We start from the raw sequence: 24,647 nt of genomic DNA, 5'->3' as shown, positions 1-24,647 counted from the left end.
GAGGCGTGCAGTTACCGGAGCTAACGTAGCTTTGCTAACTTTAGTTCACGTCGATGTGTGACAGCTGAGCTGGTACGACAACGCGGACGGTTGAGGCTGTTTCGACATTGTTCTCGAAATGTTAAATGAATAAATAAAATCTTCCCCCTCATTTTTCTTCTTCTTATGCCTGGCCCGCATACTCTACTGTAGCAAACAGAGAGTGTGTTTTTAAATATATATATTTTTTTATTTGCAATAATATTCAGTATTTCCAGTCCAGCAGAATACAAAATACCAAACACTGGAGGTCCAACATTGAGCAAAAAAATAATATGAATTTGACAGAAAGATTGCACAGATTGGATTGCACTATGCAGATTGCATTCATCTGAGTTATGGCTTTAGAGGTCAGATAAAAGGTAATGTTTTGCAAAGTGAATGTAACATCAAGTATTAATTTCTGGAGTGACTATTAAAGTTTATTCACTCTGTGCAGGTATTGATGTAGTACTGTGAATGAGACAAGACAAAGTGTAAATCATTTACTTTTTACTTGGAGTGTTACTTTTTAAGATAAAATCTAAAAATCTTTTAAAGGCAAGGTGGCACAATATAGTATCTGAGTGCACGGTTGTCAGGCAGGATTTAGGTGCGTGTGTGTGACAGTAAATACTTTTTAAAAACAACACTTGTTGTTATCCTTCAGGATAATTAAATCTGATCCTGAATTCATTTATAATGTAAACACAATATTCAATATGCCATAACAAGACCAATATAAAAGTATGTAAAGTAAAGAATGCTCCCCAAATAAATTAATCTCTCCTCTGGACTTTCTTCCGGAGGTCAAAATCCTCGATCGTGACTTATACCAGCACACGTCTGATCTTGCGTGTCTTCTTGGTCACGAGGTTGGTTTGCATCATTGCTGTAGGAAATAACAGGGAAAAAAACAAGAGTTTAAATGCTCCATGTCGTGTCTCAGGATATCCATTTAGGAACAATTTAATTTGGGTCTAATAATAGTTAGAATCTTGAATCTTTTAGCCAGTGCACAAGGTCAGCTCAAAATGCAAAAATGTGGACTCTGTCTCCACGCTAGCTATAACTCAACTTACTGTACATGAGGTATTACATTTTCTAATGCTAAATTAAAACAAATATTTCCGTAAACAATTCTTTAAATTATAATAATGGAAACAACAACTGCATGAACTCATTACAAATTCTGACAATTAATTGCATGAATTATCTCTAGAAATAAGTAGGAAACAATGGGCCTGTAAAATAAATTGCTATTTCTTCGTATGACAGCATTTGAAACAACAACTCAACCTCTTAAATCTAACTTGTAGGACTCTCCCTTCACTGTGAAGCTCATGCTGTCTTCGGAGTTTTGCTGGTGCACCCTCTCAATGTCATCACTGGTGACTGAGCATTCAGTCGACGTGCAGCTCTGCAGAAACAAGACCATCCAAGTGATCATGGACTAGAAATTGGCACTCTTATTTAGAGGTAACTGCCAGAGTGCCCCTCTGCCGAGATAACTCACCCTGTGTTTGAAGTCGTACCATGCTCCACCGGATCCCTTGAACTGCCATTGTGGTTTGGTGCTCAGAGAAACATTCTGCAAAGCTGAGGCCGCTTGAGAAACTCTGCAACAACAGTATTTTGGAAATTCGTTTAGTTGCTCTCTTCCTGAGAGTTACAGTAAAAAGTAAAATTATAGGTACGTCCAGCAGTTAGCCTAGCTAAACATAAAGACTGGAAATGTGGGTTATTTCTTAAGAAGCTGAATTCTGTTGCCCTCCTGCACAAGCAGTATTTCTCTTATGTTGCCCGCCATGCTTGGGATTTACGCCACATGGTGTTAGGGAAATTTGATCAGTCTGGATAACAAATTAAATCTAAACTCACCCAGCCCCGGCCTGGCGCTGTCGGTAAAGTGGTCGACGAGCGACTTTCCGCACTCTGTTCGTACTCACCTGTCGCATTTCTAATAAAAGACGAAAAAAAAAGAAACAATGAGTACGTTTTTTGAAAAGAAACCAGTGATGTACATGTAGATATTAGTTGGAAGGTTGTAAAAATGTCAGGTCATGTTAGTTTACTTCACCTCTGAATTTAATCTCAAGGGTATCAGCACGGACGTTGAAAGTAAAAGAGCTTGATGGGTCACTCTGGAACTGCTGCTCTATGTCAGAACTCTTCACAGGAATTACATTGCCCTTGGAATCCTGTCAAATACATCTAAATATATTCAAAGTGGGGCTTCAAACCTCTTTAAGTGTATTTTTTGACACACAAACAAAGCTGCAATTGACCTTGTCTCCGTACTTGATCCACTTATGACTCAAAGTGCAGAACCAGGTCCACACGGTGTTACCGTCATCCAGACGTCTCACTCTCAGGCTCTTTCCACACACTCGCATCCTGTCAAGATCTATGGTCACTGCTCTGAGAGACACGGTGGTAGAATACATTTGTTTAGAATACCCTCTGCCTTATCCCTTCAAATATTGGCTCAGATGCTTTTATAATCTTTCGAGGTAACCTTGAAGCCTTGTGTACCCTGGTTTTAAAAGTTGCTACTGACTGGACTATAATCCAGCTTATGTTTTGAGCTCTTACCCATATGGCGTGTTGTAGATTTTAATGCTTTTACTATGGGGCAGGCAGTACTGGGCCTCGATTATGTGATCATTGTCAACATCCTTCCAGTCAGTCCCATCATTCAACTGCCACTGGTAGCATCGGCCATCAGTAATCTTTATTTCTGGTGGAAAATAAAATAAATACATACACAGAGCAGGCTGACAGAATTTACAGTGATTATTATTTTATTTTTCAGCTCCAGTGATTGCTGGTGATTTTAAAATTTTCACATAAACAATTGATGAAATGACTAATTGTGTGTAAGGTATTGGTCAGTGACCAACCCACAGAGAACTAAGATATTATACTCAAAAAAATATTTAAACCAACAAACTTCTTCCTCCTCACCTCGAGATGTCGAACGCTCCGAAGCCCCGCTGCTTGTAGGGGAGGACTGCTTTCGACCCCTGGGGTGTTTCAGCTTACATCTGGACCCGTGTCGACAGTTTCCTCTCAGGGCAAACTTACAGACGTGCAAGTAAAGGCACCTGTCTCCCTCCCGACAGTGACCTTTGTTGTAATACTTGCATGGCTCCGTTACATTCAACTTTAATCAAAAATTTAGAAGTTATGTGTGCTGTATCAGTTTAAAAATGCGTGTCGAGAGTGTTCATGAAACTGACGCCGATTCCAACATCCTCTGTATCAATAAACAAACCTGAGAATCGTCCGAGTCATCATCTGAGTCTCTGTCATCGGTCGACTCATCACTGGCTTTCGATTCACTAAACGCAAAGTCGTCTTCGTTGTCAGACTCTGGGGGGGGGGGAATAAGCTTTAATTTTCACGATACACAATGTTTGATATGCACATGACATCAAAATGATCTTTAGCCTAGAAATGTGTACTATCCAATACATTATTCCTACATTCAATAGGAATAAACACTATATGGCCAAATGTATATGGCCACTGTGTTCTTTGGGTCTGGGAATGTTTTTACACAGTTTAGACTTGACCCCTTAGTCGCAATTAAGGCACTTCTTCATCCCACCAAATCTTAGACAATTTAAATAAACAAACACTATCTATTTGCTCAGGACTGTATGTGTATATGTCTATAAATCTATAAATGCCTATATATAGCTGTAAATTAGGTTTATAATTCCCTAATGCTTCATGGCACCGTTGGTGGTGGTGTGGTTGGACAGCTGATAATACTTCACAATAACATTTCCTGTTATTCTTGTTACTGTTGAACTACTTTAAGTTGCCACACATTTTTCTGGTACATGTAGACACACAGTTCAAGAGGAAGTGTGTGTGTATGAGTGCAGGTCTACAACAGCTGGACAAATTGCTGTATATGGCCATAACCTACACGTTGGAAAATAGTTTCAAGATAAACAACAACAACAACAATATTAATAATAATTAATATAGTCATCAAAATAAAGTCTGTTTGGGCCTCATGAAAACCAAAACTGAAACTGTAAAACTTTCAAATTATACATAAACAATGATCATAAATCTGTATTAACTAATGAGAGCGTCATTGTCATTACATTATGAGGTATTATCCCGGTTTTGTTTTAATTTGATCCACCGTAAGACACAAAAAAGCCGAAAGTGTTATTATTATTATTTTTTTTAAGGAAAGTTGAACGAAACATGAAATGAGTAATATCAAGCCGCATAAACTCAATCAGATCAATAATGTCACACGGTCAACGCCGCAGAGACCAACAACAAAACATACTAATGTGTAGTTCGAGGATACTCACGGAGAGCTGTCGCCATGTCTGCAGCTGTTTAACACGCAAGTACTTTCGTTTTCCTTTCTGGTACCTCGGCCCATCACACCCACACCGGTTGTTTGTCAGTTGCTGGTCATGCTCAAGGTTTTCAATATGAATCTGATGCGACACGAAACTTTATTCATTTCTTTATTTTTTGTCTCTAATATTTGCTTATTTTGATTTATTGGATCATATTACCTCTTAGGGTAAAAACGTCATTCATTTTCAGCTTCATAAAATGGAAATACTTTCATTAAAGAACCAATACGGCAAAAATATATCGTGTAAGAACCCCTGTTTGTTTAATTAAATAGTTATTGATTAAATGTAAACATTTGTATTATTTTCTTAGCTCCATAATACGTTGTTCTGATTTTTGATAAGTGAATGTGATCAATGCAAATGTAATGTCTGTACGTATTTTTTGTAAACGTTTGTTGGTTGATTAATACAAAAATAAAAAGAAGTCAAGGGTTATTGTGTAGTGTGATAAACCCTCCGCAGCGCTGGGTGGCGACAACGAGCGGATTCTGGCGAAAAAAACGCACACGTCTTTTTTGAGACAAGAGAAGAAGAATGTAGGACCCCCTCCGAAGGAGACTACGAAGGACACTTGATGAAAAGGGAAAAAGACCATAACAAAGAACGGAAAATAGGGGAAAAACATGGAATTCCACAACCACGCCTACACTTGCACCACTTACAACGATGTCAGGCCCTTGGAGTTCATATATAAAAGTGAGTATACGTGGCGGGAAATGCGGCGGAGGTGTGTTTTAAATCAAGCTAGCCACATGTGGCGTTAGCCCTGTAGGCTGCAGAGCAAGCTGACGACGACAACAACAACAACAACAACAACAACAACAAGAAGCACGCGCCAGTCACTTCATTCAACAGGAACAAGTGAAAAGAGTTAACTTACATTTTCCAGTCCGCCTACGCTGTCGGTCGTAGTTGTTGTGTAAAAGTGTGAATCTCAGACGAAGTGTGAGGCAACGGACCAAACTAAGTTCACGAACTAGTCCACTGAGTGTGACACACTGGGAACTTCATCTGACAGACTCCTGCCCGAACTAAGAAGGGAAGATAGTATTCAGTGCACACTTTTAATTAAAAAAAAAAATCACATTTAATGCAATTCAAGAAAGACACACATCCACACTGTATAATCATGGACATATTAAATGCAGTTATCTAAAGAGTGCTTATGCTTTATTGGACTCATGATTATTATTATTTTCTCTCTCTCTCTCTCTCTCTCTCTCTCTCTCTCTCTCTCTCTCTCTCAGTGAGTTCCAAAGAAATTCAAGACTTTGTGCAGCTGAGGGTTTCAAATGATTCCCTCTTCTCTGGCAGAAGCGACACTTCCATGGGCGCATGGAGGTAAAGTCACATTTCTTAGAGACTGTAATGTGCCATGATGGAAATGTGTAAGATGCATGAATAAATGATATTATTTTAACATTTTTACTCAACTTGTTCCAGTGTTGAATCTCAAGCAAATGGGATTGCAACACAAGATGACCCATAGTCAAGCATCCAAAAAATGGGAAAACTTGAAGAAGAGGTACAAGGTATTCCTAATTTTTATTTCCTTTTTAGATTCATAAAACATTCTGAGAGGTTTTGTTCTTGTTTTTGATGGTGTTCTTGTCTCCTCAGGAGCTGAAGAACCCTCCTGATGGGGTGAAAGCGTTCCCCGAAGCGTGGCCCCACTTCACACTGATGGACGATGCCATAAAGGGTCGACTGGTAGGCAGTGCCCCTATCCTCGAGGCTTCCCCCTCGCCCTTCTCCAGAGCCAAGAGGAGCTGGCTATCCATGGTGATGACATCCCCTGCAATTTCAGTCGCAGACGGGATGGAGATCGAGGATTCATTGAACGGAGAAGAGGAGGAGGAGCGGGAAGGAAGCCGTAACATAAATTGCATCATGCGAGGGGTGGAGGACGAGCGGAATGTGATGAACGGCGAGAGGCAGGCGATGGAAAGGGAGAAACAGTTGACAGAAAGGGAGCGGCTGGTACTGCAGAGGGAGAAGGCGGCACTGGACCGGGACGTCACCACTCTGGAGCGAGACCGAGCCTCGCTGGAGAGGGAGAGGGCGACGTTAGAGCGGGAGAAGGCGGTGTTGGAGAGGGAGCGGGCGATGGTGGAGACGGACAGAGAGGCCGTGTCCCGGGACCGACTGTCTCTGGAGTGTGAGAAAGCCCGGATGAAGAGACTTTGTGCACCGAAAGCGACGACGGAGGAGGTCGCTGAGCAAAGTGGCAATGTGAACGACACTCACGTGATGGACATGGACCGGAAGGAACGGTTCCTTTATTTGTTTGAAAAACTCATTGAAAGTGTTTGAATCACAAAACTGTCGATCGCATTGTCCGAGATGTCGTCACTTGGGCTATCAGCATATACCCTGATTCAAAATCCCGATATACTTACACCTGTGTGCTGTCAATAAAACGTTGAGCCACCCCTAGATCAGAGAGGTCTTCAAAACAACTTTATTCACTTGTGGTTATTCCATACAGAGCACACAATAGCAAGCTATTAGCATTATTCTTGACCCCCATCCACAATCAAAATCAACACCCCCCGCCCAAATCAAACAATAGTCTTTAGTTGTTTGACTCTAGACATTAGAGTCTTTGGTATAGGCATTGATGTTTTGGTTAAAACATCACTTTGTGAAATGTAATATACCAAATATTGCAGTTCATGTAAAAAAAATCTAATATTTTTTCAGAATATATATTTTTATTTTACAGTACAGACTTTACAACAAATGATTGTATTCAAATGCTTCTTTTATTGCATTAGATATTCAATTCACCTTTAGTTAAGCTCCAGCTTCAATATGTGTACGCTAGTAAATATTTCCAAAAGTGTTAGATTTGTCATTAATATTAATATTACATTTTTTTTTACAAAACAAACATCTTTAAACAATATTACTGGTCGTTGTTTTTTTTCTTCTTTTCTTGCCAGTCTTGTACAAACAATAAACAGAAACATACATGTTGTTAGAGGGTTTTTTAATAAACTGATTTTCTCTGAAGGTCAACTTTTGTTGTCACTTAATCAAGGTGCGGAAAGAATTTGGCTTTTGACAAAGTTCTTGTGTGTATGTGAGTGAGTGTATTTGTATGTATGTGTGTGTATACATGCATTGTGGTCGGTGAGGGAATAACATGGTCGAGTCACTTTTGTGTTATACCTGGCAAAGAAGTCAGAACAACAGGAAAAGGAAAAGGAGCGGTAAGAGCTGTGTATATGTGCTTGATCACCAGAGTCTGACTTATAATTTACATGTTTATGAAAATATCCAAGCAAAGTTCGACTGATCTGTAGTGTACATCAGCAGCATGTTTGACACTTTAAAATTTGCTGTTGTAATTGACTTGATTGGAGAGTGAACAAATGGTACCTGCATGTGTGTGCGTGTGTGTGTGTGTGTGTGTGTGTGTGTGGTCTTGTGTGTCATTATGTACAAAGATGTGTGCATGTGGTTGCATTCGTGCAAGAGTGTGAGAGTGTGTGTCTGTGTGTGTGTTAAATGAGATCCCCGATGGGTATGCGGGGCAGGCAGATGTAAGCCTGCGGGGTCCTGCTGAGGTTGATGGGGTTGCCGTCCAGACGGATGTCCTCCAGCGCGTTCCTGATGTAGTTGAAATCCTTCAGGTTGCAGAATGTGTCCTCGTGCATCATTTGAATATTGTTACGCTGCGGGAGGAGATATAGCAAAAGACACATGATGTGATATAACCCAATTTCACTTTTAGTTTTTCAGTGGTGGGGAGTGATGAGACATGAGGCCACAGCAGATATACCTGTAGGTGTAGAGATCGCAGGCTGTCTGGTAGAGGCACGGGGACGTAGTCAACGTGGTTGTCTGTTAGGTACAAGTACAGCAGGCCAGTCATATCCTGGATACAGGGAAGAAAAGATATTGATCACCTTTTTTTGAAAGAAACCTTAAGGAATTTACAACATATTTTATATTGACAATGCGTCTCTATTTATCATTATCAGTATCACACAATTTATTTTTCAAAATACTGGGTGTGTAATCCAGTTTAAGCACCAGTGTAGTGTGTGTGTGGGAGCCTATGATGCAATGCAAGATATGCATTGCAAGACTTAAGAATAGACACAGTGCTCCCTGGTGTACAAACTATGTAATGTCTGTTTCCAAACCACCTCAAGAATATCTCCAATAGTCTATTAGTTATCGCCCAATGTCAGCCGCCACTGGCTCCAGTTACACTGCAACTGATGAATGGATGGATTCATTATTTCATCACTTTCTAGAAAATTCACCCCCACAATTCAAGGCTTTACTGTGTGACAGTAATCGTAAGTAAAGACGGCGTGCGTACTTTGAACGCCTCTCTGTGAAGACCCTTGGTGCCAATGTTGTTGTGGCTGGCATCGATCAGGGTCATGGTCTCGGGCAGAGCAGGCAGCTGTGTGATGTGATTTTCTCGGATCACCACCTCCTCCAGCTCGGGCAGACCCAAAAATGCTTTGTCATCAATGGTCGTAATCTCGTTGGCGGTCAAGTCAATCCTCTTCAGCTTGTCTGGAGGGAGACGAGAGCAGACACACTAAGACACTTGATATCAGCGTTCACTAATGGTTCACACCAACATCAGTCAGGAAAATGCATTACATTCACCTTTACATGTGCTTCTGAACACCCCTGGTCTAATATTCATACATTTTCATTCAAACTTGGTGGGAACATACTCATGGAAGCGAAGTCGGACTTGTTGATCTTGGTGATTCTGTTGTAGCGTGCGTAGAAGTGAGTGGTGTCTTTGGGGAGAGGTGGCACACTGTCCAGCTTCAAATCATCACAGTAGACCGAACCACCAAGGCATGTGCACAGCAAGCAAGTGGGCATACCTGGAGCACACGGATAAAAAGTAGTAGAAGAAGAAGAAGAGGGAGTAGAAAAGGAGAGGGATGGAGTCAAATATGAAAAATAGGAGGGAAAATGGATGGTAGTTCCTGGAATAAGCCTTAACCTCCCTGAAAGCCTCAAGACTTTCTAATCCACAGGGCTAAGTCAATCAAATTTAGGATTCAGGACATCAGGATCTCGCAGACAAGTTAATAAGGGAACCTGAGGTTTTATATGATGCCTCTTCGAATGCTGTCCCTGTTTTGTTCAGTACTGACCTCGTGTGTCAACCACAGGCTCATCAGGCTCGTCTGGTTCATCAGGCTCTGGCAATCCAGAGCTCACTGACCCTTCTACACCGCCAGCACCCTCCTGAGGGGTTTCTGGTGTAGTCGGAAGCAGCCCCTCCTCTTGTTAGAGACAAGATTAGGTGTTAAAGAAACAGGTTAGATGAGCATGGACATGGAACAGGAAGTCTGGCAATCAGTTGTCCACCGTTTGCCGCAGTGATAAGTTGCATACAGTATATCATCAGTTTAACACTGCTAATATATTGTTTTTTTAAGCATTTAGTTGATGAATTGAGGTTAAATGGAATTGTCATTTTGGTGTTAATGACATGAAATGTGATCTGCAGGGTGGGTACACAATGAAATGAGTGTTAGAAAAGAATAAACATCCCTTTTAAGGGAAGTCGTTCCAAATCAGTTTGACCTTTGGAGTTTCAGTTGCTGCATGATGGGCTACAAGGACAGGTCACCACACTGGTCTTGGTATAAACATTTATGTAAAAGTATTTCTTGCAGTGAATATCTCAAATAATTGCTCAAAAAGTTGGAATCTCTTCTTCAGTTGCAGGCGCCAGAGCTGGAGCTGGATCCTGTAATAAATCTTGACCTGTTCAAACCTTTCCATTTCCAAAATATATTAAGGTGCCTGTTGCTCATTGCGCTCTCGTGGTAGCAATAGTCAAAAGGTATTTTTTGGCATTTGAGATATGGAGTTTGATTTCTTTTACACTTTCTTTAAATCCATCTCACATAAAGCTAGAGTAAATACTGACCTTTATCAATATCAGGGACCAGAACTACCTCAGGGACCTCAGCGTCTCCAGAGCCAGAGACACCAGAAGCCCCAGAGGCTCCAGAGATGCCTAAGTCTCCAGAAACTCCAATATCCCCTGAGGCCCCTGAGATTCCTGAAGCTCCCGATAAATCCCCAGAAGCACCCGATGCCTCTTGGGGGATAGTGTCGGGAATGAGGGGCAGCTCCTCCTCTTGTTAGAGCCAAAGGTTGGGGTTAGGAGACACGACGTTAGGAGGTTGGGGGTGAGATAGACAATCAATCAACCAATTAATCAATCAATCACACTCAAACAGGATGTTAGGAGGAATGAATATGAGCAAAACGAATACAATGAAATTGAGTAGAACCAATAAGTAAGATCGACATTTAACTACATTTAAAAAGAAAGCAGTTAAATGGAATTTGAGGCAATTAATCAACATAAATCACACAGTGAAACAGGTTATTACCACACAGATCATCACAACAGACATCTGCTCTGCAAAGGTACTAACCTCCAGAAATCAAAGTTATTCCGAAGTCCCCGGACTCACCAGAGACCCCAGAAGCCCCAGAGCTTCCAGAGGCCCCTGAGATCAAGAGGTCTCCAGAGAACCCAGAACCAGACTGGTCCCCAGACCCTCCAGAGCCCAGAGGGAGTTCAATGGAAATCCCAGAACCTCCAGAGCCTATGTCCCCAGAGGCTCCAGAAGTTGTGGATCCCATGGTATCCCCAGATCCTGAGAGATCCCCAGATATCAAGAGATCCCCAGATAATAAGAACTCTCCAGATCCCCCAGAGCTAAGGAGCTCCTCAGAGGCTCCAGATATCAGAACAATATCACCAGAACCCCCAGAGCCGCCAGAGACCAGTAGATCTCCTGAGCCTCCAGACCCAGAAGCCCCAGAAGCACCCGAGGCCCCAGACCCAACGGAACCCCCAAAATCCCCGGAGACATGAAGGATGTCAATGGGCGTCAGACGCAGCTCCACCTCTTGTTAGAGACAAGATTAGGTATTAATAAACAGACAGATGAGACAGAAATTGATCATTAATCAGGTTTGGAGTTGACAATCGTGATTAGGTTCAGTAGTAGGTGACACAATGATTGAACACAACACATTTAAACATGAACTGCAAGTTAAATGGAAGACATGCAATGGAAAAGTTTATTGTTAAGGATGCAGACATTTTGAGGACAGATTAGTGTTGCTTTGTTTTGTTAATTATGGGTAATGCTGCTCCCACAAATCCATAGGCCCCAAGAAGAGCAGGTCCACCTCTCAAACAGAGTGAACTGGGGTATGAAGTGACATGATGTTTATGGGTGTGCAGACCTAAATGTATGTGATTTTTCAGACCTTTCTGTGTGTCTGGGCCCATGAGAACCCCAGATCCCCCTGAACCCTGAGGGATGAGCTGGGGTTTCAGGGGCAACTCTGCCTCCTCCTCCTCCTCTTCTTCCTGTTCCTCCAAAGAGGCCTCTGGGACAGGGTAGCTATAGTCAGGCGGGGCCAGCGTTCCAATCTCTATCTGAGGGAAAGACAGCAGCAGTGAGTCAAAAATGTAGGGAATTCTGATTTGAGCACTGAGTAATAACTGAAAAATAAGATTTGGTCCGAGAAGGACGTCCAATTTCGCTCATCCTGATTGCTGATTTTCCAAGAAGCAAGAATATAAACCAAGAAGTGTTGCTCTTTTACAAAATAAAATAGTTGACACTTGACTCCCTCGCAATCTCGAATTTATAAGTGTGCCAGTAGTTTTCAGAGAATGTTCAGAAAACTGATTTTTTGTAAAAACATTATGTAGTTTACCATCTCAAGACTGTTTATTAGAAAATTACAGAAAATAATGTAACTTAATAGACATTAACACTAAATACTGAGTCATGGACACGATATAAAACCTGCTAAAGATCAATTTGAGCTCTGGACAGCTACACGTGAATCATATGAGGCACAACATATCTGTATATAACTATAAAATTAATTCCCATAGTTCCCACCACAACTAGTTTAAAAAACTCAGTGAACAGCCAATATGTTGTGCAGCAAGACTTCTGCATCAAGTTGTCCCACAGCGAAGTCACTTCACAAGACAGACATTGGCATTTATGTGTGCATGGTGTTGACAGTCAGTAAGTAAACAGGAAAATTAAACAGGAAGCAGGAAAATGAAATGTTTAAAATCCAAATCGCTCACAACACTACAGTTACAATACTTGATTAAGAATTTAACACATTAACATACTTTATTTATTTATTCCCTGCAAGCAGCAACAACAGAGCCATTCAGTCCAGCACTTATGTTCCCACCAGTCTCTCTGATCACATTTTCTATTTGGCACCAACCTAAGCAAAGTGTTAAAGTTAAAATAAATTTTTGACACTTGTCACCATTATACTGGAAACAAGAAACAATATGAGCGAAAACAATCAAAATTTTATTTCAAGAGTTAGGTGCTGGATTCAGTAAGACAGTGTCATAAACCTAAAGGATATCTGGGTAGTCTAGTGCTCAGTGGCAGGGTGACATCCTTGTTTCAAATCAATTTTGGGATCCTGTATATCCTTTTCCTTTGCCCGTTCCCCTCTCTTCTACCTCTCTCTTTTACAATGAATAATCGAAAAAAAGGAAAAGAAAATGGATGTTCAACTATAGCTGACATGTAACTGAAACAACAACCGAGGGGAGATCAGCACTGGTCCCGGCGCGCCAGGTTTACAGTATGACCTTCCTCGCTCCACCAGCAGATGACAGCAAAGTGTTGAGACTGTAGCAGAGACAGCAGTGACTACTCAGATGGAAACTCTCAAAAAAAGTCACAGAGGACCTTTATGGAGTAGCAACAGATGACCACGGTGACACTCAGGATTGATGGGCCAATACCAACAGAGAGCACTTTCTGCACGAAACATCTTCTTTATATGAAATATCATATATCATATATATGTCACAGAGAAAAATAGCTTTGTTTTCAAACTTTATCTCTGACACAACTAAACAGTAATGGATATACTTCAAGTATAACTTCTCGACAGACTCCGATTTCTTAATCTTTGTGAAAGGTTTTTTTTCAGACAAGCTGAAGATGGTGCATATTTAAAAATATCAAGTAAATAAAGGCTTGGCACTATTGTTTATCAAATGGGCTAGCATTTAAGTATCATGCCGGATAATAAATTAAAAGACATTTCTTTTAACCCACTGAGCTTTATGAATTACAGAGCTTTTTTTGTTCCTTCATTAAGAGATTCAACTATATCCGTCTGCTGTTATAATTGCATTTACAGTCATTGCATTTTTCTTCTCCTTTGATGTTTCAGTGCAGTTTTATCATCCTCCAGACGAGGGCAATGAACCCTCACACACCACCACAGGTAATACCTGACACTCTCTCACGCCCAACAGGGCTGACTCAATCCTCCTGAAAGGGAATGGTCCTTGTGGAACCAAGAGACACATGGTAGCTGCAAGAATCCATATTTGAGTCTTTTCAGCTACTTTCAACCAAAGTGATCAGATGCAATGGAGCCAAAATGCATCAAAGTGAACGCAAGTCCAGAAGACGAAGTCAAACTGAGAAGAAGCTTCAAGTCATCAGAAGTAGAACTGATTAGAAAATGTAATGCAGACACATTAAACTCAGCAATGAAGAGATATTTTACACTAAAGCGAGGCAGGGGCACAGTTTGGGATTCAACAAGGTGGGCCTTTGAAATGTCTTGCACAGAGTTAGCTCACTGCAGCTCTCCCCTTCATTTCCCCCCCTTTCCCCAAAGCAAATATTTACACCCGAGGGGAAAGAAGCGGCGAAAGGCTGGCCACCAAATATACAGGGGGAAAAAATAAAATAAATCTGGAAACTGCACAGGAGTACAGAACGCATAGGGAGAGACCCTCAATGTGAGCATCAAGCGTCAAGCCTAAGCCGAATTGAGTTGTTGCCGTGTATGTTGCATGTCAGTCAGTAGATGCATTCGGCAAAGTATGTCTGGTATCGCTGGTTCACCAGCTGCATCTTTAACAGCAAACAAAAGAAAAGAGTTATTTGCTAAAGTGCTGGTCACACCCACAAATAGCACCAGCCTGGAGTCCAATGAAAAGGCCTGGCTAATCTGGCAAAGCTTTGGAAACGCCGATCGGCAGATTTTGTCTTGACAGAGAACAGCTGTTTCCCCCTGTTTCCGTTCTTTTGGCTATTCTGAGCGAGCTGGTTGCAGGTTGTAGCTTCATTTTTAATACACAGTCATGCGCGGGGATTCAATCTTCTCCATCCAACTCGCAACAAGACAAATGCAGGGACAAGATTCCCCCGAGTGAGGCGTTCCGATAAGGCTCAAACATAGTGTTTGACAAAATAACTCAACGCAAAATAATTCAACACAAAAGCAGCGCAAAGAAGACGTCGCCGATCATGTCAGCGACGTCTATTGTGCGTGTGTAAATTTTAACCTGTCCAGCATCTGTACGGAGCAAGTTTAAAAATTCCAGGTCAGCCGCTGCAATTGACCAAACCAGTTTGTTTCAGCTCTGACTCGAGGGACAATGACGAAAGGCAGTCTGAATGTCTGCATCAAACTAAAGAGATGCTTGAATAAATCTCTAAAGTCTGTGATTAAAGAGTTTGCAGAGACTTTGGAAAGCGGCAGTCTGAAGACACTTTGCTTACATAACACGCTCGATCAGCCTCTACTCCCCTCAAAGGAGAGAAGCCTGGAGGAGAAAGGAGAGACACACCAACAAAGAGCTGGAGGTGGAAAGTGAAGTCTCAGCATTCCAGAGGCACAGAGCTCATCATCGCTCCATTTCTCCCCTGACATCTGACGTGTGAATGAAATCCAGTTTACTCTTCTCAAACAGCAAAGTCTGTCTGGAGATGTGTCATCTGCCACCTTTAACTATGTCTTCAACCAAACAAAATGACAAGAGCTTTGCAGTGTGCTTATTATGAATGCGTGTTTTATACAGTGTGAGAAAGATTCGAGTAACTCTAATTATCGTCTCTCCTCTTCCTGCTGCCACACACTCTTATGCAATGTGCTGTGTCATGAACGGAGGGACACATGACAACTCTCCCACAGAGAGCACTGTCACGTACAACACTCAACTGCAAAGCTCTGCGTAGTTTAAATTCAGTTTGGAATTGAGGCACAGGACTGCGGTTGTCACATTTTATGACTGTGGAGGAAAAAAATCCCCTGCTTGATGTTGTCAGTACTACAGAATCCTGTTATATCTTTGTGGGATAGATCTTAAGATAAGAGCAGCAGCGTGAGCGCAATCCATATCGGGTCTGACTTGAGGCACTGGCTCGAAGGAAGCATGTTGAATATCCTACGTGGACGGTGCCATTTGCCTCGTGCCATCCTGCCATTGCTCTGCCATCCCAGCATGCCCTGCAGACTTGCCACGTCACACTCAATGTGAGCGTACTGGAATCCATTTTTCACATTAGTATCCCCCTCTGCCACGTTCATCTTGTAAAAACTGCTGTGCAGAGCAGGATCTGGACAGACTGACAGAAGTATTTAATAGCCGGAGGGCACTGCAGTGTTTGGGTTTTGCTCAATTCGAAGCGGGCCATTCCCTCTGTGCAACACATTTCTACTAAACAGTAACAGCAGGTTACACTTACAGAGGAACCATCCCACATGGCAGCTATCTAGCAAGCAGCTCATTGACATCTACTTGCTAAAGGATTATGTGGAAACTAATACATGCAGAGGATGCTCCGTCTGTGTTTCTTCTTTATCTGTCACTGCCAGAAATATACATAATAAATAAATTGTGTAAAATCATGCAGGCAACTGTTTTGCTTTTAAGAGTTGACCACACCTAAATAACGAAATATGTGAATGAAAAAAAAGGCCTTTTTGATTAAACGATGTATCCCTTCTTGATTCTTTTAAAGGCAAATAATGAGGCAAAAATAAATATCCACGCACAGAGGGACTCAGTCAGTGGAAGATTCTAGGGCATGTGAGTTAAAATGGAGTCTGGCCCAGGTATGAATGTGGAATGTTTTGGACACGATAGTGGGTAAAATTGCAGTTTGTCCTGATTTCCAAATGGCTCCTTTTGGTATCAGCATGCTACCTGTCTGCTCCATGAACCCGGTGACCTCAGATCAAAAACCCGCCAGTTCACAGCTGTGATTTGTGAAACCTGAAGAAAATCTGTATTTTGGAGGAATTTATTTGAGCAGCCTGTATGGTTTAAGAGGTTCGTAGTAAATTGTGTTGATGTGATGTCCTCTGTATTTTCTGTCTGTCGCCGCAACGTTTCCAGAAATCATTCAACATTACGTATATTTCCTGTAAAGTACAATAATGACCATGTCAAACGACTCAACTGATGAATGGATAAATGTTGCATAAATCTTACATCACAAATGTTATCAGTTAAATCTGCAATAACAATTTTGTGACTACATATAACTATAAGTTGATACGGCAAACCTGTTAGCAAACAGTTGCCCACTAACCCATCTACATTAGCGGTCATACAGAAGTCATGTTTCTAGTGACTGTCAGGACAATACTTACTCTCTGTTATCTCTGCTTTTGGTCTCTACCAGTTCCCGAGAGAAATATCTGACTTTTAAGGGACTGAATCGTAGATATCCTGCTCTGCCATTCCAGGCTTGGCAGGTAGCAAAGTTTTTTCTTACTGAGTCGAATAAATGGCAACAAACCAATGACCCATGAAAACTAAAATGAATCCACAGGGACTCACTGATATTCCCCCAAAAACCACCAAAAGGGTCTCTGACCTACACGGTTTCTTACCTGAGGGTCGTCGATTGTCAGCCCATCTTCATAGTCATAGATATCCGGGTTCTCCAAATTTAAATTGTCTAGATCCACATCGTAGTTGGTGCTGTCGTATGAGTCCAAGTCCACTTGTCGGGAAAATCTAGGGTTGGCCTCCGCCGCTTTGAGGACGAAGAGTCCCAACACGAGCCGCACGAGCATCCTCATAGTCCACCTTGACATGGACAGAGAGGCGTAAAATCAAAGAGGGAACAACCATTAAAAGACTTAGAGCTGTGAGACACTGTATGGAAATTTACCTTCCAGCAGGTGAGTTTTAATTTTTCCAATTTGTTATTTTTTGCAATTTATCTGGCAAAATATTCACTTGAAGCAAACTCTGTGGAACTGTTTCAGATAATCAGCTTTAAACAGGTGTGATTTTAGAACATAGGACATTACATAAAGTTCCACACGGATGCACTTCAACAGGACATGTCTTTATGATATTTTCTTCATAGACAGTCTATAATATTGGCAGTATAACATCTCTATAGTCCTACAGACAAAGGTTTGTCTAAGACAGTGAATTCATTACTGAGGTGCAGACAGCTCAAGGGATCAAAATATGAGGGCCTCTTGCCTCTCTGAGCCAGATGCTCACCGTTCTGGGTAGCAGCCATCTTGGCTTAAATCGGTGCTTTCCTGTGGCATGTCAAAGGTCAGAAGTCACAGCTGATCTGATAGGGAACCATGGGGACGGTTTCTTTAGTCTGCAGAGCTAAACACCTTTGAAGAAATTGACTTTTCTGTATTTTTTAGTAGAGGAGCAGAGATTTTGTGTTGCTCCATCGCCAATAAAACACTGTTAAAGGAGTGTTTGAATTCCTGTGTCTTTGGCTGGGACTATTTTTTCCAATCATACTAAAAAGGCTTTGGCAGAATCCTGCAGCAAAAATTTTTGGCAGCAAATGTGAAATGAGGGCACAGGCGAGAGTTTCCTCTTCTACATGAATGTAAAATTAGCAGGTATGACTTTCGCTGAGTTTCGTGCTGCCCTGACCTCTATAGTTGCTCATTATCCTCAGCAGCACAGATCTGCTAAAGCTTAGCGAGGTTGATTGAAATTCATAAAGTGTGAAGAACAAGTGCGAAGCGTTAATAAGATTAGATATTTAATTGTCACTTAATTGGCTGGCATCCCAGACATTAATCTTGGGGATCAACGATCAGCAGGTGTAGCCACAACGCTGCAGGCCTGAGAAACTGCAGAAGAGTTTGAAGAAAGTCCTCTAGGCCTGGGCAGAGAAATGGAGAGCAAGGGAAGGGTAGACGAGGAGGAAAGAGCTAGATGGAGAGAGGGGTGGACAAGACGTTGGCCCTCAGGGTTAGATGGAGAGTGTGAGGAAAAGAGTGAGGGAGAGAGAGACAGGGAAAGGGAGAGAGAGAGAGAGAGAGAGAGAGAGAGAGAGAGAGAGAGAGAGAGAGAGAGTTTGTAAGCTAAGTCGACCCCTCGCCCTTTACAGAGGGGCTTTATGAGGCCCGGTCGCTGCATGTCTCAGCACTCAAACTCCAAATTCCACCGAGGTTTGTGGACAGGATGGCAGTGAGTTACGGCTGCGAGGAAAAGCTTCATTCAGCAGTGAGGGTGCTCACGCTCACACACACACACACACAGACACACACGCGCATGCGCGCGCATACAAACACACACACACACACACACGCACGTGCACACACGCACACACATGCATACACTTGGAAAGACACATCCTCTCACAAACTATCTTAACACACCTATCTTTTCAGAGAGAGAGAAGATTGTGTCACCTCTGCTGCTATTTCAGGACAGATAAAAAAAACCCCACCTTCCCTGAGTTATTTAAGTCATCAATCTACTCTTTGTTGATGTGATGGGGTTACAGTAAGCATGCAAATCAATTCCTTCATTGTCACTTTAAAATGCCCAACATGAACACAGTGAACCCGAATGAAAAAAGGCGAGATGACCACTGAACTGACTTTCTATCATGAGGCCATGAAGTCCAGCATGGCCACACTGAGAGAGGGACTATGCTAGAGACAGAGGTGTGCTTTTATACAGACCATCACAGTGTGCAGTGTGTGGACACTGTGTATGTGTGTATGAGTGTTGCCTCCGGACTACCTCTGTGTTATGTTTGGCTCCACGTTGGGCATTCCTGATATCCAGTGATTCTACCTTTTTCCCTCAGAAGCCACGAGCAAACTTGACAGACGTCCCTTTGCTACTTGTTGCAAAGCAAGTTAGTACATTTGTCCCACAAGAAAGTTAAAGGAATTTGAAACCCCTCCACCAAAGAAGTTGACAAAGAATTTAAATTGGTTAGAAAAAAAAGTTAAACATATGACTATTTTTTAAGAGTGAATCTATGACAACAAGTAGGATTTTCATCACTTTTTTCCTACATTTGAGGAGGTATTTTGAACAGAAAAGTGCAAAATCTTTAAAACAGAAAAACAAAGCTCTGGCTGGCATAGATGAAAAATAAGTCATGATCATTGAGATTGTCACAAATCCAAAAACCACCTGTCGGAGACCCACACCTACTGAAGCTCATATTACCACCAGCCAACATTTCACAATCACAACTATTGCTGACGGATAACAAAGACATCCAGATTTCAGACACCTGCAAGCCCCCCAAAGCAAATCCTCAAGTGAAAATAAGCAGCCGCTTCACCGACCGATTGACCAGAAGCTCCAGTGCAAACCCTGAGCGGCACTTTTTGGAGGGGTTAGTTGAGCTCGCCTGACTAATCCCCTTCACCAGAGAGCCATTGAACCAGCTTAAAGACAGTACCAACAACACTTACCTCTGTCTCCTGCTTTCCCGAATGGTCCCTTCAGCCGTGATGGAGATGCTGAGGGCTCCGGGACTTGGCCAATGGTGAGGGGTCGTGCAGGGTGCCTTGAAGAGGGAGGGTATGTGTGTGTGTGAAAGTGTGTGAAAGGTGTGTGTGTGTGTGAATGTGACAAATGTGTTGGTGTGTGTATGTGTAGGTCTGTGTGCTCTGGCAGACCTGAGTGCCCTGCCGCTTATGTGTGAAGGTAGGCACTGAGACTGATTGGACCAGAGCAGATTGCTTTTGGTCACTCGGAGAGCACCCACCCCACACTGTACACCGGCATGCACGACCCTCTCAAACACACACACACACACACACACACACACACACAGAAAGAGAGAGCAAAGGCCGCTCCAGTGACAAAATACCTTTTTTTTTTATCCCTAACAAGAGTATCCTTTATTTTCATAAGAGTGCGGCTCAATCAGACTGAAATATTTGTCCGACTTTTCCTGGGGAGAAACTTTGGCATGTGTTGCTTTCATGTATGGGGGGATCCATGGGCCCTAGTACACAATGGGATCTCTGTGAGGAGCCTGTGTTAGCATGGTGCTGAGAGGAAGTCCCTACTTGGAATAAGGCCTCCGCCCTCCCTTTTTGGTTGAAGCTACTTTCCGTTTGCACTGTCACTTGCTAAATGTTCTGCGACAACTACAGATCTGAATTCAGTTGTGGGATAACATAGTTTGACATGTTGGGGAATGAGCTGATCTGGGGTCAGAGCAAGGCAAGCGGTTCTTTTACAGTTCTGTAAAGATAGAGTTAATTTCGAAGAGATGCACATACACAGTGCACAATCTGTCGTTAGTGACCATTGATAAAATGAATAATAGGACACACAGGAGGCTACTGGCTACCTTCATCCCGCCAGCTTTATTTGGCCACAACTTTGTCTCAACCTGCCCACCTCTTCCTCTCACTGCGACGGTAACTCTAGACCTTTTGATGAGTGAGGGGAAAAGGACTGCCAGAAATTGTCTGCACCTGCATAAAATGGGATTTATTCATGCTTTTTCTTCTGCCAAGAAGGAATTGAATAACATTTTGCCTTGACACAATGATTGATGCCCACAATATATGACAGAGTGCATTGTGCATGAGGAAGACAATTCATGTGATAATAGACAATGGTATGGGATGCCATGTTTGTGCCAGCAGAAACATGGATTATGTGTTGAAAATCTTTTGCCCTTTCAATCAGCCTAATCTGGACTCCACAAATATTTGAGGAGAGGAACAAATGACTGCGAGTAGGAAGAAATCTTTGCATAATATTTCATGGTAATGTTGCTTCATAACTCTGAAGGGTGTGGGAGTCATTCAAGACAAAAAATACTAAACATTTCTCTCATAGCTACACAACTCATGTAATGGGACTCCACTGATCATGGATGATGTTCTATGAATGATGATCTGCTGTATATTCACTATCTAATGATAATCAAATATTTCCGTGTTGGAGATGTAAAAAAACCCAAAACATTTTCATTTTGTAGAAGTTTTATTCAAATTGAAGACAAATTCAAATTAAATCTCTTGTTCATTTAATTTTCATTCAAGAATTTAAAAAAAAGAGAGATGGCATTCTTCAGCATACAAGACATTAAGGAATATTGGCCATGGATATTGACAGGACTCTCAGATTTGTATTTTTGTACAATTCTTCCTCAAACAATATTAAATAGAAATAAATTACCTACAGAACATATGTGTTATAGTAAAAGAGAGTAATTTTGTAAAGTTAACAAAAACACAAGACCATTAATTTGGTTTGAAGTCTACAGAAATAAACCAAACGGTATAATGACAATAAGTCCTCGAAGAAATCCACATGCCACAAATACATATTTCCCCCTAAATCACTGTCATGCTGTGTTGTAATAGATTTTGGTTCTTTATTCTACATGCAGATGTTCACAACAACATAAGGCACAACTAGTGGTCAACAGATTGCAGGTCCTAACTCATCAGTTCCTTAAGTTGTTACGTTTGGATTTAATTCAAATTCTACTGAACATTTAAAATTCCCTGGAACTTTTTTCTCAAGACACAACAATAGAGTAAGTTGATGCCAACTAGTGTAAAATAATTCACAAAAATGCAAGTATTACTCATGTCACTATTTGTTATATCAGGTTTTCCAGGTCTTTTTTTCAGACCAGTATTCAAATTGCCAAGTCATTGATTGTGGGAAATTTAAATTTGACGTTGACATGTAGATGTTTTTCCTTTCCTTATATGACAATGGACGTCAGGAGACGGAAGCAGAGGATAACATCCCTCGAAATTGGTGGCTTAATTTCGTTGCCATCCAGTCGGAGGTAGCGCAATCGAGGAACACTGTCATTGATAGAGTCGTCAACAGCATCGATGGAGACAGGGCAGATATTGGAGCCACTTACACCTGTAAAAAAGCCAAAGGGAATCAAGGTTACAAGACTTACATCTACAACTAAAACAAATCACCATCATTTGTGAACAAGCAGTAGATGCTTTCAGAGAATACCACAAACTTACTTTTGATCTTGTTGTGGTCAAGGTGAAGGTGTTCAAGGCCTGGGGGGATGACGGGTACTTCAGTCAGCTGGTTATGGGACAGTTGCAAATCCAAAATGCTGGAGATATTAAATACATTGTTTGGAAATCCACTGCTGCCAAGTTTGTTGTGGTTGAGCCTCAGAAATGCCACTTTGGGCAAACCTTTAAAGTAGCCGGCAGGAATCTTCTCAATGTTGTTGCCATCGAGGAAAATCTGAGAGGTGGTGGGTGGTAGGCCAAGAGGCATGCTTATCAGCTGGTTCTTGGCTAGGTTGATCTGTACCAGATTACTTAGACCCTTCAGGCTCACCTCAGTCACAGCATCATCCATCAGCTTGTTCCCCTGGAGGTCCAGGAGGCTAAGCTTATCCAAACCAATGAAGACACCAGCAGGGATCTTTGAGATACGATTACGAGAGAGACGTAGATGCTCCAGGCTGGCTGGCAGCGGTGATGGCACAGAAGACAAGAGGTTGTCATCCATGTACAGGTGTGCCAGGTGAGACATTGCTTTGAGGACACCTTCTTCCAATCCTTCACTTGTGATTTTGTTGCGGTTTAGGTTCAGCCATCGCAGCTGTGTGGCATTACGGAGGGCATCAGGTGACAAAACTTCTATTAAATTGTTCTGCAAGTAGAGATACCATGTGTTTGGGGGGATTTTGGGGATGGTCTTCAGGCCTTTGTTGTCACAGTAGACAGCACGGGGAAAGTTGGGGAGGCAGCGGCACTCTTGAGGGCAGGCTTGGATCTGGGCCATATATTCCTCATAAGGCATGTCCTGGCCGATAACTGACCCAACCACGAACAGGATGCAGAGGAGTCTCACGAGATGTGCCATCTCGCTATGAAATCTACGATAGAAAAGGAGAAAAAGTAATATTATAGACAAACACCTGCATAAGTGTTACAGTAGCCTTAAGACAAACAGTAAATACATCTGACATCTGAATGCTAAATATCAAAGGTAAAGAGGATCAGATAAGACGATATAATTCGGAAAGGATAGGGGACATTGAAGAATTAGGACGATACTCTAATCGATGACCCATACAAGATATAGAGTTCTTTTGTATATATAGAGTTTGCTGATAACATCCTGTTTCTGTTTGGTGATTCTAGGAAAACAACTCGGTTGGTAAGGCCTACCAATCTACCATTTGCCAAAGAAATGGGCTACAACCAGCTTGTGTCGCATACTCTACCACTAATGTCATAATCATTAAAATCCAGTGGTAGCTGCCAAAAGATCATGGTAGCCTACTTTTCCCAGATCTTTGCCTGCCAGTGACAGGTAAAGCTCCAAAGCCAGGATGCAGACCCAGGTAAGCTTTAAATGCATTAGGCCAACCTTAAAGTCTTTGCACGTCATGCACACTGTTCATCAGGCTTAGAGTGCAAAGTTTACACACAACTCTTCAATCACTTTAATGTAAAATGCATGTATACAAACATTTCGGCTAAGCATTGCACATATTAAATTGAAGAGTGATGGATTATTTCCCCAGTTCAAAAAAGGCAAATAAGAAGGTAATAATCACTAACAGGGGTAAAGGAGGAAAAGTGAAATAACAGACACGATAGTACAAAAACCCAAGAAAGGAGAAAGGAACAAAATCCAAATTCAGCTCTACTTCTACAGTATCCATCCACCTCTTAAACCTCTTGATTCCTCTCAGCCGCCATCTGGTGCTTGTTAACATTTTTGATACACTCCACATTTGTCTGGATCTCATTTTGTGAAGGTCATGGTTTTCCATGGATGGGCACACCTCAAAGACAAAACAGACACATCTGCTTTGAGATGTGTGCCCTTGTTCTCTCATTGTGCAGGGGTCAAAGCTTCTTGACCCAACTCAAGAGAATGGGATGTTGCACAGAAGTGCGATTCATGCTTGCACAAATATTAAACAATGTCACCAAAGTACCAGGACAAATGCCTACCAAATCATCCCATACCAACTCTATCACTCAGACATGACTTCTAGTTTCCTTCCAGAAACTCATCTTACCTTAAGCGTTGTAAGTTTCCTTTTGCCTGTCCTTCAAGTCAAGTTGATGCAAATGATGTCGCTGTCCCTCTCACGAACCTGTATTTGTACCACTAGCTTTTTC

The 24,647-nt window shown here is 41.9% G+C and overlaps 4 protein-coding genes across 7 annotated transcripts; 1 reads left to right on the top strand and 3 right to left on the bottom strand.

Moving 5' to 3' along the window:
- Nucleotides 1–516: 516 nt before the first annotated feature.
- Nucleotides 517–4,497, bottom strand: si:ch211-244b2.4 (uncharacterized protein LOC541512 homolog). Its single transcript, XM_035646650.2, has 10 exons — nt 4,362–4,497; nt 3,296–3,393; nt 2,986–3,184; nt 2,614–2,758; nt 2,307–2,439; nt 2,099–2,219; nt 1,900–1,978; nt 1,535–1,637; nt 1,318–1,438; nt 517–910 (listed from the first exon to the last, which is right to left on the bottom strand). The coding sequence occupies exons 1-10, from the start codon at nt 4,375–4,377 to the stop codon at nt 849–851; spliced, it is 1,077 nt and encodes a 358-aa protein (XP_035502543.2). The 5' UTR covers nt 4,378–4,497; the 3' UTR covers nt 517–848.
- Nucleotides 4,498–4,691: 194 nt separating this feature from the next.
- si:dkeyp-38g8.5 (uncharacterized protein LOC568385 homolog) lies at nt 4,692–6,743 on the top strand. 2 transcript variants are annotated; one of them, XM_035646653.2, is made up of 4 exons: nt 4,692–5,113; nt 5,666–5,759; nt 5,862–5,950; nt 6,039–6,743. In XM_035646653.2, exons 2-4 carry the CDS (start codon nt 5,711–5,713, stop codon nt 6,729–6,731), a joined length of 831 nt encoding a protein of 276 aa, XP_035502546.2. In that variant the 5' UTR covers nt 4,692–5,113; nt 5,666–5,710; the 3' UTR covers nt 6,732–6,743. The 2 variants fall into 2 exon arrangements, with proteins under 2 accessions (XP_035502546.2, XP_035502555.2); XM_035646662.2 differs by lacking the exon at nt 4,692–5,113 and having other exon boundaries at nt 5,862–5,943.
- A 586-nt stretch (nt 6,744–7,329) lies between these two features.
- Nucleotides 7,330–20,214, bottom strand: epyc (epiphycan). 3 transcript variants are annotated; one of them, XM_035646539.2, is made up of 10 exons: nt 19,962–20,214; nt 17,142–17,340; nt 11,709–11,880; nt 10,862–11,341; nt 10,345–10,557; nt 9,560–9,691; nt 9,125–9,283; nt 8,755–8,957; nt 8,206–8,301; nt 7,330–8,098 (listed from the first exon to the last, which is right to left on the bottom strand). In XM_035646539.2, the coding sequence occupies exons 2-10, from the start codon at nt 17,331–17,333 to the stop codon at nt 7,928–7,930; spliced, it is 1,818 nt and encodes a 605-aa protein (XP_035502432.1). In that variant the 5' UTR covers nt 17,334–17,340; nt 19,962–20,214; the 3' UTR covers nt 7,330–7,927. The 3 variants fall into 3 exon arrangements, with proteins under 3 accessions (XP_035502432.1, XP_035502442.1, XP_035502451.1); XM_035646549.2 differs by lacking the exons at nt 10,345–10,557; nt 10,862–11,341 and having other exon boundaries at nt 19,962–20,212; XM_035646558.2 differs by lacking the exons at nt 9,560–9,691; nt 10,345–10,557; nt 10,862–11,341 and having other exon boundaries at nt 19,962–20,211.
- Nucleotides 20,215–21,476: 1,262 nt separating this feature from the next.
- Nucleotides 21,477–24,647, bottom strand: kera (keratocan). The gene is made up of 3 exons (XM_035621389.2): nt 24,545–24,647; nt 22,512–23,386; nt 21,477–22,398 (listed from the first exon to the last, which is right to left on the bottom strand). Exons 2-3 carry the CDS (start codon nt 23,371–23,373, stop codon nt 22,229–22,231), a joined length of 1,032 nt encoding a protein of 343 aa, XP_035477282.2. The 5' UTR covers nt 23,374–23,386; nt 24,545–24,647; the 3' UTR covers nt 21,477–22,228.

The sequence above is a fragment of the Scophthalmus maximus genome, chromosome 12 (assembly GCF_022379125.1).
Source record: "Scophthalmus maximus strain ysfricsl-2021 chromosome 12, ASM2237912v1, whole genome shotgun sequence".
NCBI lineage: Eukaryota > Metazoa > Chordata > Actinopteri > Pleuronectiformes > Scophthalmidae > Scophthalmus > Scophthalmus maximus.
The sequence above is the reverse complement of the archived record's forward strand: the minus strand, read 5'-3'. Positions and strand labels throughout refer to the sequence as shown.